Source organism: Strix aluco, chromosome W (assembly GCF_031877795.1).
Source record: "Strix aluco isolate bStrAlu1 chromosome W, bStrAlu1.hap1, whole genome shotgun sequence".
Classification (NCBI taxonomy): domain Eukaryota; kingdom Metazoa; phylum Chordata; class Aves; order Strigiformes; family Strigidae; genus Strix; species Strix aluco.
This window is the reverse complement of record NC_133970.1, coordinates 2,747,427-2,763,159: the sequence shown is the minus strand read 5'-3', so window position 1 is coordinate 2,763,159 and position 15,733 is coordinate 2,747,427. Positions and strand designations below refer to the sequence as shown.

At 44.5% G+C, this 15,733-nt stretch overlaps 2 protein-coding genes across 9 annotated transcripts in view; both read left to right on the top strand.

The window, feature by feature from the left end:
* The window catches only part of LOC141917802 (NAD-dependent malic enzyme, mitochondrial-like), a 36,725-nt gene extending 32,511 nt beyond the window's left edge, over positions 1-4,214 (top strand). For all 7 annotated transcript variants that reach the window (XR_012621468.1, XM_074811338.1, XM_074811339.1 and 4 more), the window contains 2 exons: positions 509-607; positions 1,742-4,214. Coding sequence is in view for 6 of the 7 variants with exons in the window: in XM_074811338.1 (XP_074667439.1) it covers positions 509-607; positions 1,742-1,891 (249 nt within the window). In the remaining variant the exon portion in view is untranslated. The remainder of the gene's footprint in view (positions 1-508; positions 608-1,741) is intronic.
* A 3,451-nt stretch (positions 4,215-7,665) lies between these two features.
* Positions 7,666-13,126, top strand: LOC141917576 (zinc phosphodiesterase ELAC protein 1-like). 2 transcript variants are annotated; one of them, XM_074810893.1, is made up of 5 exons: positions 7,666-8,388; positions 8,691-8,752; positions 9,564-9,741; positions 11,097-11,552; positions 12,258-13,126. In XM_074810893.1, exons 3-5 carry the CDS (start codon positions 9,585-9,587, stop codon positions 12,626-12,628), a joined length of 984 nt encoding a protein of 327 aa, XP_074666994.1. In that variant the 5' UTR covers positions 7,666-8,388; positions 8,691-8,752; positions 9,564-9,584; the 3' UTR covers positions 12,629-13,126. The 2 variants fall into 2 exon arrangements, with proteins under 2 accessions (XP_074666994.1, XP_074666993.1); XM_074810892.1 differs by having other exon boundaries at positions 12,165-13,126.
* The last annotated feature ends 2,607 nt before the right edge of the window (positions 13,127-15,733 follow it).

Sequence of the window (15,733 nt, the reverse complement as noted above, 5' to 3'; positions counted from 1 at the left end):
AGCCTCTCAGGCCTGCCTCCTCCTCCTCCTCCTCCTCCTCCGCCTCCTCCTCCGCCTCCTGCTCCTCCTCCTCCTCCTCCTCCTCCTCCCGCCCCGCTCTGGGTTCCACAGCTGGTGTGGGGTCAGGGATGCACGTGGCCCCCAGGCTCCCATCCTCTCCTGTGGTAGGAGCACCCACCACATCAGAGCAGCCAGTGAATCAACTGGCCAAACACATGGGCAGTCCTGCAGGCAAGTTGCACTCTTACAACTTCCACGGTTATGGGTAGTTCAGCCTCCAGAAAAAATAGGTTCTTATTTTGCTAAATGCTTACAAGTAGGATTTGCTGCTATGGGCACAGATTGGAGAGTTGACCTTTGAGAATTTTGAGATTTTTGACTGCCATATTCTAGTGCTTTGGGAGCTCTCTAGTAGTGAGAACACTGCAACCTGTTTCTCTCGGGTGTTTTAGCGTGTTACTGATCCCATTCAGGATGCAGTAAATAGAATTTTGTTTTTCTAACTCAGGCATTGACAGAACAGCTGACCGATGAGGAGCTTGCACAAGGAAGACTTTATCCTCCACTGTCTAATATCAGGGAAGTTTCTATTTATATTGCTGTCAAGGTGAGTATGAAGCATAAAAGTGGACCGTACTAAAAATATTTTATGTGTATATTAACCTGCTGAATTGCACAGTATGACCCTTGAACACGAGGTGCTTGGGCACAAACCACCCGGTTCTTTGTGCATTTAATAAGAGACACTTATCAAAATCTTGGGTTTGTTGGATGCTTCCATTTGGCAGTGATAATGGGCCAAAGTTATGCTCCTTTGATTTCTGAAATTAAGTTTTCAGATCCCTGGTAAGGCATTCAGGAATTGTAATGTGGGATGAGCTTCAACAAGGCCAAGTGCCACGTCCTGCACTTGGGCCACAACAACCCCCTGCATGGCTACAGGCTCGGGGAGGGGTGGCTGGAGCTGTCTGGAAGAGAAGGATCTGGGGGTTCTAACTGACAAGCAGCTGAACACGAGCCAGCAGTGTGCCCAGGTGGCCAAGAAAGCCAACGGCATCCTGGCTTGGATTAGAAATAGTGTGACCAGCAGAAGCAGGGAGGTGATAGTCCCCCTGTGCTCTGCACTGGTGAGGCCACACCTGGAGTGTTGTGTCCAGTTTTGGGCACCTCAATACGAGAGAGATCTCGAGGGGCTGAGCGAGGGCAGAGGAGGGCAACGAGGCTGGGGAAGGGCCTGGAGAATAAATCCTGTGAGGAGCCATTGAAGGAGCTGGGACTGTTTAGTGTGAGGAGGAGAAGGCTGAGGGGAGACCTCATCACTCTCTACAGCTCCCTGAAAGGACATTGTAGAGAGGTTGGTGCTGGTCTCTTCTCACAGGGGATTAGTGACAGAACAAGAGGGAACGGCTTTAAACTGCAACAGGGGAGGTTCAGACTGGACATGAGGAAAAAATGTTTCCCAGAAAGAGTGGTCAGAGAGTGGAATAGGCTGCCCAGGGAGGGGGTGGAGTCCCCATCCCTGGGTGTGTTTAAGGGTCGTTTGGATGAGCTGTTGGGGGATGTGGTGTAGGGGAGAACTTTGTAGAGTCGGGCTGAGGGTTGGACTCGATGATCCCAAGGGGCTTTTCCAACCTGAATGATTCTGTAAAAAGACTTTGGTGTTTGTCTTTACCCAATTTGTGAGTCTTTAGCATATATGTGCAGTAAAAGGCACAAACCGCTTGGTGATTTAACTTTTCAGGTTATGGAATTTTTGTATGCAAACAACATGGCTTTCCATTACCCTGAACCTGCAGACAAGAACCGTTACATTCGATCAAAGGTTTGGACCTACGAATACGAATCCTTCATGCCAGATGTGTATGACTGGCCTGAATCTAAGGTTCACTGATGCATCAGAAGATCGCTCTCCTCAGGCGGTATCTTCTACTCTGCAGGGATCCCTTTTTCAGACCTATTTAAATCATGATCTTTGAGTCCTGTAATTTATTTTCGCTCATTTTGTTGTCTTTTCTTCCCTTCTACCCAGTTTTTCACTTGACACAGATTCCTCCCCACTCTCCCAAGTACCTGATAAACTGTATGGATGTTGGCATCCGTCACAGGAATGAGAGAGCTCTCCAAAATCAATTTAAATAATGCCATTGCATTTCTAGCTTGGAGCTGGCACCACTAAAAAATTCCATTAATGTTTTAGCTACGTGCGTTTGATGATGAACTATAGCTCTCTCATCACTGCTGATTTCCAAAATGATTTATTTCTGCTTTTAATAATCAGTCTTCTAATTGTCCTTGTGTTGTCACACTGCATTATCCGTGACATCACCAGAGAGCATTGGTCTAAAAAAAAAAAAAAAAGGACAGCTTAAGACAAATTTTACAGTCTAATGGGCTTTCTGTTTTGTCTGATATTTAAAGATGCCCGTGTCCAGACTTTCTTGTGGCATTGGCTGCTCTGTTTCTTTGAATGTGCTTTGAGGAGCAGCGTGGTGTGCACACGTGGGATCTACAGCAATGTTTGTATTCCGTGTTTTCATCGTTGTGTGAGATCTGTTATCAGGAAAAATGTGAACTAGTGAAAATTATCCTTGGAAAGCCTGAAAATAATATTAATCACTTAATAGCTTTTAAAAACAAAGCTACGCTGTTGCCTAATGAATGCTATCATGTAAAGGCAGGATCTAAAGTAATTTACGGAAATCTTTTAGAGATTTTACAAGGACATTTTCTGCAGTGGACTCCAAGGTGATGTACCAAAGGATTTTTGTTCCATTAATTTGTCCAGGGTTCTGTTTCTTTTACGCTAAATTGTTTTCTCCCTTGCATACCCTTGTTCTTACAAAAAGACTTGTGTGTGATGTCTTCGTGACATCGCTGACTCAAAAACTCCTAAGTGGACTCACTTGCCACTTCGAACAACCCCCCCGCAGGCAGCTGATGAAGCTGAAAGAGGAAGTGTTACAGGCAGCTATTGACACCCACATTTACACAAGTTTGAATTGTTTCTTGTGGTCTCAGTCCAGTATATTTATTTCAGTTTGAATACAGGACTCGAAAGATCTAATGCTTAGAAGCTCTTAAGTCGATCACTTTCTCTTCCTCGCTCCGTTTACAGGTTTAATTTGTCAGGGGTTTTGCGTGAAAACAAAAATTGCAAGTTGAATTTTCCCTTTGGACACCACAATGGGCATTCCTTTTCATTCTGGTCATATCAGGTTTGAGTGCCCTCCATTACTTTGTGTTAGCAGACAAGGACACGCAGGGGTAGTTACAGTCTGTGACTTCTCTAAATCTGGTCTCTGTAACAAGAACAATGGTATGTCAGGAGCAGAAATAATAAAGATAACAAGCGTGCTGTTCCACAGTTTGCTGCATCAAGGCAAAGAAAGGACAAAAATAAATAAATAGATGTAAAAGGGCTATACTGGCAAACTTGAAGCCGGAATCCAAAGAGGTGAAGTAAAGCTTGCTCAGGATTTACTCGTGGCAAGCACCTCTCTCATATCCTCATTTATATTGGAAAATGCAGTCTCCACAGAATAGGTGCAAAATAGAACAAGGAAAATAATCTCTGTACCCCCTTAGACATGGTCTCTGTCGCGTACTGCCTAGCCTCTGAATTGCAAATGATGTATTAGATAGAAAGGACAGGAAACTTTGGGAAGGCTTTTACCTAAGTGAGAAGGCTGATTATATAAACACAGAAAAGCTGTGGGGAAAAGACTGAGTATTCAAACTGTGGTAAAGTGCTGTCTGGTGGGGCTCAAAATGCTCCATTGCCAAGTTGGGCGACGTACGTGGTTTGCAACTTGTGTATGTAAGTATATGTAGAAAAAAAAGACCAACACACACATAGGATGTTTTTACAAAGAATGCTTTTTTCATCTATTTTTGCTATGCCTGGTTTTTATTGTATTTAAATTTGTGATCTTCCTGAAAAAAATATTTATTTAGTGTACAAATTATTTTTACCTTCAGAAAATTTAACTCTAGCTGAAGCCTGTGGCGGTGTGTCAGCGGAGTTCTGCATCATTGGATTCGAGTATCTTGGGAACGCACATTTCCTCAGCGCTGCCAACACACTCATTAGGCAGAACGAGTAACAAAAATATCCCGTGCACTGATTTTGTGGCCTGGCTGAGAGTGATCACAGAGGGCAGGGCAGTCGGTCCATAAATATAACTCTTGTCTTACAAAATAAAGATCTACATCCATCCGTTCAGTCTGATGATTTTTTTTCAGGCAAGAAGTGCAGTCGTGGTCCCTCATCAGTGGGGCACTGATAGGAAAAGAGTGTCACATGGGCACAGCAGGAGTTTTGCTTTGGGCAAGAGTGATTTTTGGTTCCCAACGGGAGCTCCCGCGCAGGAAACGCGCAGCGGCCGCTGCCAAGCCGAGGGAAGGTGCCTGTTTCGTGAGGTTTGGGCCTTTCCCTTCCTGGCACCTCCCCGCTGCCTTTAAGCAGATGCCGAGAGGGTTTGCTCAGAACTGGCCAGCAGTGAGATTTTCCCAAGTACAGATGTTCCTGTGTAATTTTTCAGCAAATCCCACTGCTCAGGTGAGGAAAAAACAAGTCTTTAACCAACTGGGAGGTTCCAGTTACAAACAGCCCTGCCCTGATGGGGCTGCAGATGGGTCAGAGCTCTACAGAAGGCCTGACTGTGTCTCTAACCTGGCCCAGTTAGGGCAGCAAAGTGGTACCTGTTAGATTTTATCTAGGTATACGAACCTGTGGACACCATTTAATCAGGTTCTGTGCGTCTGTAACTTGTAAACAGCCACAGCAGAATTTTACCTTTAACATACAGCCACTGTTTTCTGTTAGCAGTGGGTAACGTGTCAGCTTATGAAGTTTTAAGTTCATTTCATACTCCTTTTCATCTTTTTTCAGATTATTTTTTTTTTTGAAATATATAGATTCATCTTCAGGTTTGTGTATTCTTCAGATATAATTAATCTTTGAATTAATTACTGCTAATCTTGCCGCTTAGTAAGGAACTGCAGTATCCTTGTTCATATTCTACTTAACCTGTTTTTTTCTATTTGCTGACTTATTCAAAAGCATTTACCGATCTTGATCTATACAGAAAACTCTCTTACACATATGCAGAGGGAAAAAATTGTCACCAGGATGCAATTTGTAATGCTACATGGCGTAAGTTAAGCTTATACTGTTATTTAAAAAAATGTATCACCTGGTGTTCTAGCTCTTCACGCAGCCCTGGTGACTTTTGCCCTGCGAATGGTATAAAAATCTCTTCTGTGAGGATACTATTCTGGATGTCCAGAACACCTGTGAGAGGATAGAAACTCCCGCTGAGGTCAGTAGCTCAGTCTTTTCCAGGACTGGTCTAAGATTTGCTTCCTTAAAATCAACAGGAGCAGGGCTGAGCCTCTTGGCAGCAATGTATAGAAACAGCTAGGGGAGGAGAAGAAAGGTAGCTAAGGGAGCGCAGCCTTTTTTTTATTAAATACGTGCGTTCTTGTTCAAAGATGTTACAAAGGTTTGTACATTCCTGAAGCACGTGCCCACGTGCCAACGACTGACGTGTAGAGGAAGACTATTAAAATATTGTGTCCGATAGATTTTTTTTAAAACCCGATAGATTTAAAAATGTGACTCCTCGCCTAAATTCTTGGTTTTGTTTGTGAACAGTGACGTTTCATGACGTTGTGTTTGTTTTCCAAGCTTAAAACAAAGCAACGCTTTACATGCAGATGGTGTTTTAACAGGTTTCCTGTGGTAGGTGCATGTCTTCTCTGTACTGTTGTTCCAGCACGCTGTTTTGTGGGAGGGGGTAAAGTAACTCCTTGTGACACTCCTCTGGTAGTGACTGCAAAAGATTATTGATACACCTTTTAGTTCTTCGTTAGCAGCCCTATTTGGTGACAACTCCTGTCGGAGAGCGGGGATCACTATTGTACAGCTACAACTGTGAATTTTAGTTCAGCTTGACTCTGGGCCTAAGTAAATCCAAGTTGTCTTTTGTTTGCTCCGGGTCTTCTTGACTTCAAAGGTGCAGATTTGAGCATCTCTGTCGTTCGGATCAAGGTATCTACGAGACTCTGAGGTCGGACTGTAAGACCAGGACAGTTTGGACTCCAGTTCTGTCTCGGCTATAAGTGCTAATCCTGAGTTTAAGGAAACCACTGTCGCTTTTGGACTCCTTTTAAGATGACGCATACTCCTATCCCGTTTCATAACAGCCGTACGTAATGGGCAGGGACTGGTGTTACATTGAGCACTGGAGCAAGGAGAAAATCTAGAGCAGAGCTCTAATTGTACCCACTTGACAGCTGAATTTGAGCAATCTAATTCAGCTGCCGCTGGTGAAGGGACATCTAATTCTGTATCAATCTACCTTGACCTACCTACCTACTCCCAAAATACACATCACCATGGTATCGGAAAGCCTGCAGATGTTCTGGGTGAACCACAAGGCAAATCCAGCACGCTTTACACCTCGGCTTCCTCCCGTCGCTCCCCGAATCGCAGCGCTCGGTGAGGATGCAGCTTGCAGAGGGAGATGTGGGAACAGCTACGTCGTACGTGGGGAATCCGGTACCTGGTGGCACGGTGCACCACGGCTACGGCTCATGTGAAAAGCTCTCTCACATCAGACGTTTTCCTGGGGGTGCAGGAACCCTACGGCGTGTGTTTATATTCCCCGCACACAAAGTCAGCACTGGATTGAACTTAACTCTCTGAGTACCTTTGACTTACCCATCCTTTAAGTAGTTCCTGTCTCATGAAAATGGAAATAAAAATACTTTTAGGACTACACAAACATAGTAAGATGGCCAGTTTGTCAAGAAATAAAATGTCAACATAATTTACATTTATTTCTGTCTTAAACATGATCTTACGCAAATAAACCTAAGTCTACTGGAGTGCTTGTGAGAACAGTTCTAGCCTAATCTGTCTGGGGTTGACTTTACCTGGGAGGGTCACTGCTCAGCTGACACTAAAATTGTATTTAAATGTGAACTCGTTGGGGTTTTTCCCTCCTTTATTATGTTGTAACTCTATTGAAATGTGTGTTCTGGTCTTCTATTTTCTTAGTAAAATACATTCCCTTTTCCTAAATTACATTCGATTTTGTTTATTCTGAAACAACAACGCTTGACCACGCCAAGCACCCACGGTATTTACTTTTTTCCTTTCCCTGCAGATGGTCAGCAAACAAAACAGGTACTTAGGCTGGAGGTAAAGCAATTAAAAGTTTTACCTCAAAACTGGCTTTCTAGAACACTTGGCCTGTTTGACAGCGCTTTTAGAGGCTCTTTGTGAAGGGACTTGAGGATTTACATCTGTAGTTTCACCCCCCCCCCCCCCCAAAATTAATTACTATTAATCTTGTCACTTAGTAAGGAACCGCAGTATCCTTGTTCATATTCTACTTAACCTGTTTTTTTCTATTTGCCTGCTTATTCAAAAGGATTTACCAATCTTAATCTACACAGAAAATTCTGTTACATGTATGCAAAGGGAAAAAAGTGTCACTGGGATGCATTTTGTAATGCTACATAGTATAAATTAAGCTTATACTGTTATTTTAAAAAATGTATCACCTAGTTTTCTAGCTCTTCACGCAGCCCTGGTGGCTTTTGCCCTGCGAATGGTATAAAAGTCTCTTCTGTGAGGATACTATTCTGGATGTCCAGAACACCTGTGAGAGGATAGAAACTCCTCAATTACATTCGATTTTGTTTATTTTGAAACAACGCTTGACCTCTACAGAATTGCCACGCCAAGCACCCGCGGTATTGACCTTTTTTCCTTTCCTTGCAGATGGTCAGCAAAGAAAACAGGTATTTAGGCTGGAGGTAAAGCAATTAAAAGTTTTACCTCAAAACTGGCTTTCTAGAACGCTTGGCTGTTTGACAGCGCTTTTAGAGGCTCTTTGTGAAGGGATTTGAGGATTTACATCTGTAGTTTCACAGACACACACACACACACAAAAAAAAAAAAACAAAACAAAACAAAACAAACAAAAAAACCCAACCAAAAAACAAATAACGGGAGGCCGACAGCGGCCTGTGGCCTCCCGCGGCAGCGCAGGGCCCCGCCGCTGCCCTGAGGGGGCCGGGCCGGGCCCGCTCTCGACCGCTTCCCTCCGGGGAGGCCGCGGAGTCAGCGGGGTTGGGCGGGCTCCGCCTGCCGCCGCCCGGGGGAGGTAGGCCGGCAGGGCGGGCTGGGAGAGGCCGGGGCGCGGGGCCGGGCCTGCGCGTTCCGCCTTTTCTGAGGGAAAGCTGCCGGCCCGCGCCGCGGCGGAGCGGCCTCGGCCTCAAGTAGTCCCGTCCCCCGTGGGTCCCCCCCCGCCTCATGGCCGGTCCCCACAGGCCCGGCGGGGGCCGGTGAAGCGCTGTGGGAGAGCTTGGGCCTCGGTAGGTCTCGGCCTCAGGGACACAAAACTCAGGGTGTAAAGCCCGAGGCTAGTTCAGATGAGAGGTTGTTAATCTGCTCTTAGACTGAGGAAAAGGAAGAAAAATGTTTTATTTCTGCCTTTGCGGGGGGGGGGGGGGGGGGGGTGATGGGTGTTTATCTTCCCCCCCCAAGCTCAGGTAATGATGCACCTCGATGTGCTTGGGAGGGCGCCAGGGAAGAGGGCAGCAATCCCGTCTAAAGTTGAGGCAGCTCCTCGAAAAGCAGCTAAACCTGAGAAAACGCTAATTCTTTTGCTTGAAAGGTATCTGCAGCTGTTGAGGCGCGTGGAGTTTGAAACGAGGCAGAAATACGTCTGAAAACGAGGTAAGAACCAAGTCTGGGAAGACTGGAAAGCACCACCCGTGAGGCGAGATGGCGGCAGAGCCGTGCACTTGGGAATTTTAACGCAGCTTTTGGAAGGTCCTGCAGACCCACCACGCTCCTCATCCGGACAATATTGCGGATACATAAACACCTGGGGTATGGCAGCTGGTTTTATAGATCCTTCAGCAGCAATAGGCATTCTGTGATCTGTCACGCAGCCTTCAGGCGACGTCAAAGTTTGGTGGTGGTGGTTAGTTCTTCACTTAGCGCCGATGAGAAGTCAAACAAGCTTTTAAGGGTGAAAAGGTGAAGTAAATCAGGTCGCTCCTACCTCTGGGGGTCTCTCTTGAGGGGAGCAAATCTGTCCCCTCTGCGGTGCTGTGCTGCTCGCTCACAGCGTTTAAATGTCAGCGGTGGCTGTTTGGTGTTTGTCATTCAGAAACGGCTTTTAGAGGAAAGCGCACGCAGGGAAATTCAAAGTTTAAATAAAGCAAAGAAGAAAAGAATAGTGGGTTTATAGATTAGAGCATTTTCAACAGGCTAGGGCTATTTCTTTAGATAATGAACAAAGGTCATGTCTTATGTTTGGGCTGCGTGTTCACAACCTTCCACTGCCATGAAAAGGAAACCTGCTTGTGAAAATTGTGTTGTCTGAAAGTCATATCCTACTCCAGGGAAGTTTTATGTTTTAAGGGAAAGGGAATTTGATCCTCACACTAAAGTACAAAGGATGCCTTCATTTAAAGCAAAAACGTTTGTTTCTGTCCCAGCATAAATACGTATGTTCAGCGGCTCAAAATCTCTCTTTCAGGTGGATACCGACACATTCAAAATGTCGATGGATATAACTTTCCTCGGCACAGGCTCAGCGTATCCCTCTCCAACGAGAGGAGCGTCGGCGTTAGTGCTCCGCAGGGAAGGAGAGTGCTGGCTCTTCGACTGCGGGGAGGGGACTCAAACGCAGTTCATGAAGAGCCATCTCAAAGCAGGTTTGTGCTGTTGAGAGGGATTGTGATGAGGGAAGGGGAAAAATTTCATGAGATCTAAACAAAATACTTCGTCCTGGTGCTCATGGTATTTGAATACATACTAAACATGCATGAGCATCTGCGTATGGGTGGCAGCTGCTGAACCTGCTGTGCAATAATCCTTGATTGCCCTTTGGTAAAGAATTGCGTTCAAGAACCAAACTCTCCTGAATTAATTTCTTGGGCTTTCTAATTTCAAACGTGGACCAGAGACCAGCTTTAAACTGGCCCAGTTTGTATTTGTCTGAAGACAGCTCTAGACAATACCTGCTGGGAGTCTTCCTGCCAATAAATATTGTGCTTTTGTGTTAAAGTTGCGTGCATTAGCGGTAACTTTTACGTTTTGGCAGATGTAGTAGAAAACAGACTTTGCCTTCAGTCGCTTTTGCAGTCTACAGCGGCAAGAGCAGACATTGCTCTCAAGTTATAAAGATGGAATTATCAGTTACAAACAGAAAACCAACCTGCTCCCTCAAAATCTGAATCTTATCAGGGGATTTAGTGACCAAGCGAATAGACTAATTTTTACTAAATTTACTGGTTTTTATTAAATTGTTCTTAAAGGGGTTCTGTCCTTCCTATTGCTCAGTCCTAACAGATGCCTTGCTGCGAGGAAGTGGGAACTCAGCTAGCAGAGAAGACTGAGGCAGCCTGATTAAAGTGTCTCTAGGGAGAGAAAATTGTGGGGTTTTTTAATCCAGCAAGGGCAGGGCCCAGTGCCTGAGAGCTGCAGTGAGACACCAAGCAAAGCCCAAATCTTTTAAGTGCAATTTTTCATCTGTTTGAAACAAACCAGTCAGGAACCGTGGGGTTCTTGGTTCTTAAAGAACTTTGAAATCAAACCTGGATGCTTTTTCTTTTTTATTTACAATCACTTCGTGTGCGGAATTCAAAACTAGGAACAACACAAATTCCACTTTCTGTTTCTCATGAGTCTACAGTTGCCATGTAATATATGGAAACGCAACCACTTTCCAGCACTTCTTTGCGTTTTAATATGGCAGATGTCACCAGTCGATTCTGTTCTGTGCTTGTAGCACGTTTTGCTTAGAAGCAACTAAAGCTTCTGGCTCGGCAGTCTCGTCTTCACCAATCAAGCCAAAACAAACCTTGTGTGGAAACTTAACGCTACTGTGGAAGAAACACCCTTTGGGATTTATTTCTTAAACACTGGTTTATAATTTCCCTCCCTCCTTATTTCCTGCTTCTTGGCAAAAAGTGATTATTTCTGAGTTGTTAACGGTATTCATTTATTTTCCTGTCTTCTAGTTTGTTTGGTTTTTTTTTTTTTTTTTCCCTGATGTTCTGATCAATAGGTAGAATTACCAAGATTTTCATAACTCATCTTCACGGTGACCACTTTTTTGGACTTCCTGGTCTGCTGTGTACACTTAGCCTCCAAAGTAGCCCTGACCCAAACAAACCACCCGTTGATATTTATGGACCATTCGGACTGCGAAACTTCATATGGAGGAGTATGGAGCTCTCCCACTCCCAACTTCTCTTTCCCTACGTTGTTCATGAGCTGGTACCTACACGGGACCAGTGCCCCGCAGAAGAATTTAAAGAGTTTTCTGACTTGGACAGAGATGAGGGAGCACAAGGGAGAATACTCCACATGGATCCAGTAGAGAACTCTTACTTACTGGTTGAGGATGAGCAGCTGGTTCTGAAAGCATTTCGCCTATTTCACCGCATTCCTTCCTTTGGCTTCGTGGTGGAAGAGAAGCCCCGGACCGGTAAACTCAATGTACAGAAACTGAAAGACCTTGGTAACTACTTTGACTTATTTTTCCTCTTTTGAAATGCCTAAATGCCCGTGTTCAAGCTGAGTAGTGACTCTGATTTTCAGCAAATATAACAAAATGGGGTTCGCAGGCAGTTGAAATCTTTTTATGACCACCTTTCTAGGGGTTCTAGCGAATTAGAGCTGCTGTCTCTCTCCGTAATCCATTTTAATTCAATTTTCCATTTGCTATTAAAGACATTTTAATACTTCATGCCAATGCAGCAGTCTGAATTGGTGCAGAACACGAGCAGACTGTTGCAGACTATTCTCGTACTGGGAAGAGCAAACAAATTCAGATGTTGAAGTTCAAGAAGCACAACGTGGCTTTCAGGGAAATGTATGGCCAGTGTATTTGCATGACTTCATTGACTTTAATATGAAGAACAGTTTTTCTTCAAACACACTTCCTGCTAACATTACGAGCTCTTTATTTGTATGAAATATTTGAAATATCAATTACTCTTTATATCGAGGTGGTATTTTTTCAGTGAGACAGCTCAATATATAGTGTATCTCTTCTTAAGTGATTTTTTTTTTTTTTTTAAACCTGACATTCATCATAATGCTTATGGGTTCTTTTGCCTTTATTTACCAGGAGTTCAACCAGGTCCTTTATATGGAAAACTGAAGAATGGAACTGCGGTTGTTCTAGAAAATGGAGTAACAATTTCTCCTTCTGATGTCTTAGAAGCTCCAATTCCTGGAAGAAAAATTTGCATTTTGGGGGACTGTTCAGGGGTGGTCGGAGATGCGGCCGTGAAGCTTTGCTGTGAGGCAGATGTACTGATACATGAAGCCACGCTGGACGACACCCAAGAGGAAAAAGCCAGAGAGCATGGTCATAGCACTCCAAAAATGGCAGCGGATTTTGCAAAATTGTGTAAAGTTAAAAAACTGGTTTTGACTCACTTCAGTCAGAGGTATAAACCAGCTGCTCAGAGAGGGGAGGGAGAGTCGGACATCACCGAACTGAAGAGACAGGCAGAGTCTGTGTTAGGTGGTCAAGAAGTAACACTGGCTGAGGATTTTATGACAATAGAAATTCCAATGAAAAAGTAAAAATAGTAGCGTTAGCAAGCTCTGTATGAAGACCTAAATTAGGATGGTGTTGGATAGCCTGTAAAAATAATGGTAGGGATTCTGGTATCCAAATTACTTCTCTTCTCCGTTGCAAGCTGGAGAGAGTACCAGGTACAGTTAGTGTTGCTTTTGTAAAGCAACAAAAAAGGATAGTCAGACATCTGGAATTGGGAATAAATTCATAAGTGATGGTTTCAGACACCTACCCTCCTCAGAAACCGAACGTGTAGGCTGGCACAAGCCTTCACAGCCCAGGGGTTTTTCTTGGACCGCAGATTCCTGGAGCAGAGCACTGGATCGTTTGGCTTCACAGCCCTTTGGAAAGTTTGTGTTCTGCACCAGAATTGAAAATATTTTGCCTGTTACAAGCTTTTGAATAACATCAATTTCAAACTTGTGTACAGTGTTTTGTAACTGTTACCCGATTTCTCTGCAAGAGGGCTATTAATAAAGTATTTATAACTCTGCTACGCTCAAGTTGAGGAGCTCTTATAATTCTCCCTTCGCATCTGAAGTTTTCTCATAAATAAATACAGTTTAGGCTTCCTGTCAAAAGTGAATCACTCAACAATTTGATTCACTTAAAGCTCTTGACGCGTGAGCCCGAAGTTTGCCTACTTGTTCCCTGCATCAGTAAAGTTTTGGAAGTGTGCTCTAGAAGTCTTTAGGCAGATGACAAGTAGCCTGTTCCTCCAAGTGCATTTTTAAAGACATATTATAGTGATAAAAGCATATTTGTGTTTGTAGAACTACCTCTACGGGAGGAGTTTCACCGACGTATAGCTCAGTCTGTTTCTGCAGTGACTTTATTCTTTCAGTTAAGGGACATGTCGACCAACTTTATGTCCTTTTCTTCCCACCTCAAAACTAGAAGTTAGAGTTTCCCAAATTTTAGCTCAATTTTCTGGTCAAAAGTAAAATCAGCAGGTTTGAAAAATCTACCCTAAATATGTTACCCCTAGCATGGATTCCTGAAAGCTGAAACACTTCGTAGCGCTCTAATAAACACAGAAAACTCCGGCAGGTTTAAGTACAACTGCGAGAGTTCGTGCTTGTACTTTTGTTGATGGTAATACAGAGGGAAAATGAATCGGTTTTAATACACAATTTCCCTCCCTGCTCTAAACGTGGAATAACAAAGCTCCAAAAGCACTCCCACTAAAGATCTTGTAAATGGTGCACCGCTCCGGGGTGGTTTGGGTGCAGTGGTAACCCTCACCCAGACCAAGCTGGTGAGATCAATTTAAATCCTGCAGATAATTTTTCTATACTCTTCACATCTTCTTCTCGAAGAGTGTACTTGGCTGTAATTAAGCAACAGTCTTCAAAGAAAAAGGAAAGCAGTGTGATTTCCTAGTGTTTGACTAAAGGGATGGACTTGAATCCAACGTCTTATCCCCACCCTTCAAACAGACTCACCTGCGGTCACGGTAACTCTGAAATTAATTACACCAACATTAATATTCTGTGTTTTAAACTATCATCTTGGAACTAGATGATCTTCAAGATCCCTTCCAACCCAGACCATTCTATGATTCTATGAAATGTAGAGGAAGATTTCTTTAAAAAATAAATATTGGGAAGAGTTGCAAACTTGAAGAACGTGACTTCTGGAGCAGAAACTCACTGATCTCTACAACTTCTCTCTTTAAAATGCCGTAAAGCGGGCAGAGGTTGTGGATCATGCAGTGGCACGTTCTTTTCCCCCCCCTAAATTGTTTTTTGTTTGTAAGATAAAAATTAATGGCAGGTGCAGGGATCTTGATATCACTCTCTGCTTTACGTAGTCAAAAGCTGAGCGGTCTCCAGCTATTCTGTGTTTCAGACAGTGAAAGAATAACTTTCTTCGTTGTTCTGACCTGCTCTGCTACGTCTGCTTCCACAACCAAAAATTCCTATTTCTAACCCGTTCACAGTTGCGATACGAAGCTTAGGAAACTTCAGATTCACTGGATACCTACCACCTGCAAATGACAAAACCAAAGGATGGAAATAAAACCAAGGGATAATCCAGAAGCCTACGCAACCTGAAATGCGTGCACCCGCTGCTGCAGCTCATCTCCCCGCGCTGCTGGATCGTGCTGCTCCAGAACCGGGTTATCCATCCCAGCGGTAAATCCATTTTTGCGTTCGTGTGATTAGATAATTGCTGTGAACTCGGGTATATCTTCAGTTCCCATTCAAATGACAGAGCTGCTTGGGACCCCCCTCTTTTAGCAGTAGCGAGCTGATCCATTGGGTCAGTCCCATCGCGTAACTACACCCTAAATAGAGTTTAGGATCTAAATCCTAAATAAGAACGGGTCTATTTTGGATAAAGAAGACCAAGGGGAAGAGTGTATCAAATCGAAGCAGCGGGCAAGGTCCTCTTCAAGTATTCGGTCTGGGGACAGCATGGGTTTATGAAAGGCAGGTCCTGCTTGACAAACCTGATCTCCTTCTACGACAGAGTGACCTGCTTATTGGATGAGAGAAAGGTTGTGGGTGTTGTTTACCTCGACTTCAGTAAGGCCTTTGACACTGTTTCCCACAACATTCTGCTGGCAAAACTGGCTGCTCGAGGCTTGGATGATTGAACGCTTTTCTGGGTAAAAAACTGGCTGATGGCCGGGCCCAAAGAGTTGTGGTGAATGGAGTTAAATCCAGTTGGCGGCCGGTCATGAGTGGTGTCCCCCAGGGCTCGGTTTTGGGGCCACTCCTGTTTAACATCTTTATTGATGATCTAGACGAGGGGATCGAGTGCACCCTCAGTCAGTTTGCAGATGACACCAAGTTGGGTGGGAGTGTTGATCTGCTCGAGGGTAGGGAGGCTCTGCAGAGAGACCTGGCCAGGCTGGAGCGATGGGCTGAGGCCAACTGGAGGAGTTTCACTAAGGCCAAATGCCGGGTGCTGCACTTGGGCCACAACAACCCCCAGCAGCGCTACAGGCTTGGGGAGGAGTGGCTGGAGAGCTGCCAGTCAGAGAGGGACCTGGGGGGGTTGATTGCCAGCTGGCTGAACATGAGCCAGCAGTGTGCCCAGGTGGCCAAGAAGGCCAATGGCATCCTGGCTTGTATCAGCACTAGTGTGGCCAGCAGGGACAG

Coding starts and splice junctions, on each gene's coding strand:
- LOC141917576 (XM_074810892.1), top strand. CDS start 9,585: ATGTCGATGGATATAACTTTCCTCGGCACAGGCTCAGCGTATCCCTCT. Junction 9,742..11,096: donor GAAGAGCCATCTCAAAGCAG/GTTTGTGCTGTT, acceptor TCTGATCAATAG/GTAGAATTACCAAGATTTTC. Junction 11,553..12,164: donor ACAGAAACTGAAAGACCTTG/GTAACTACTTTG, acceptor TTTATTTACCAG/GAGTTCAACCAGGTCCTTTA.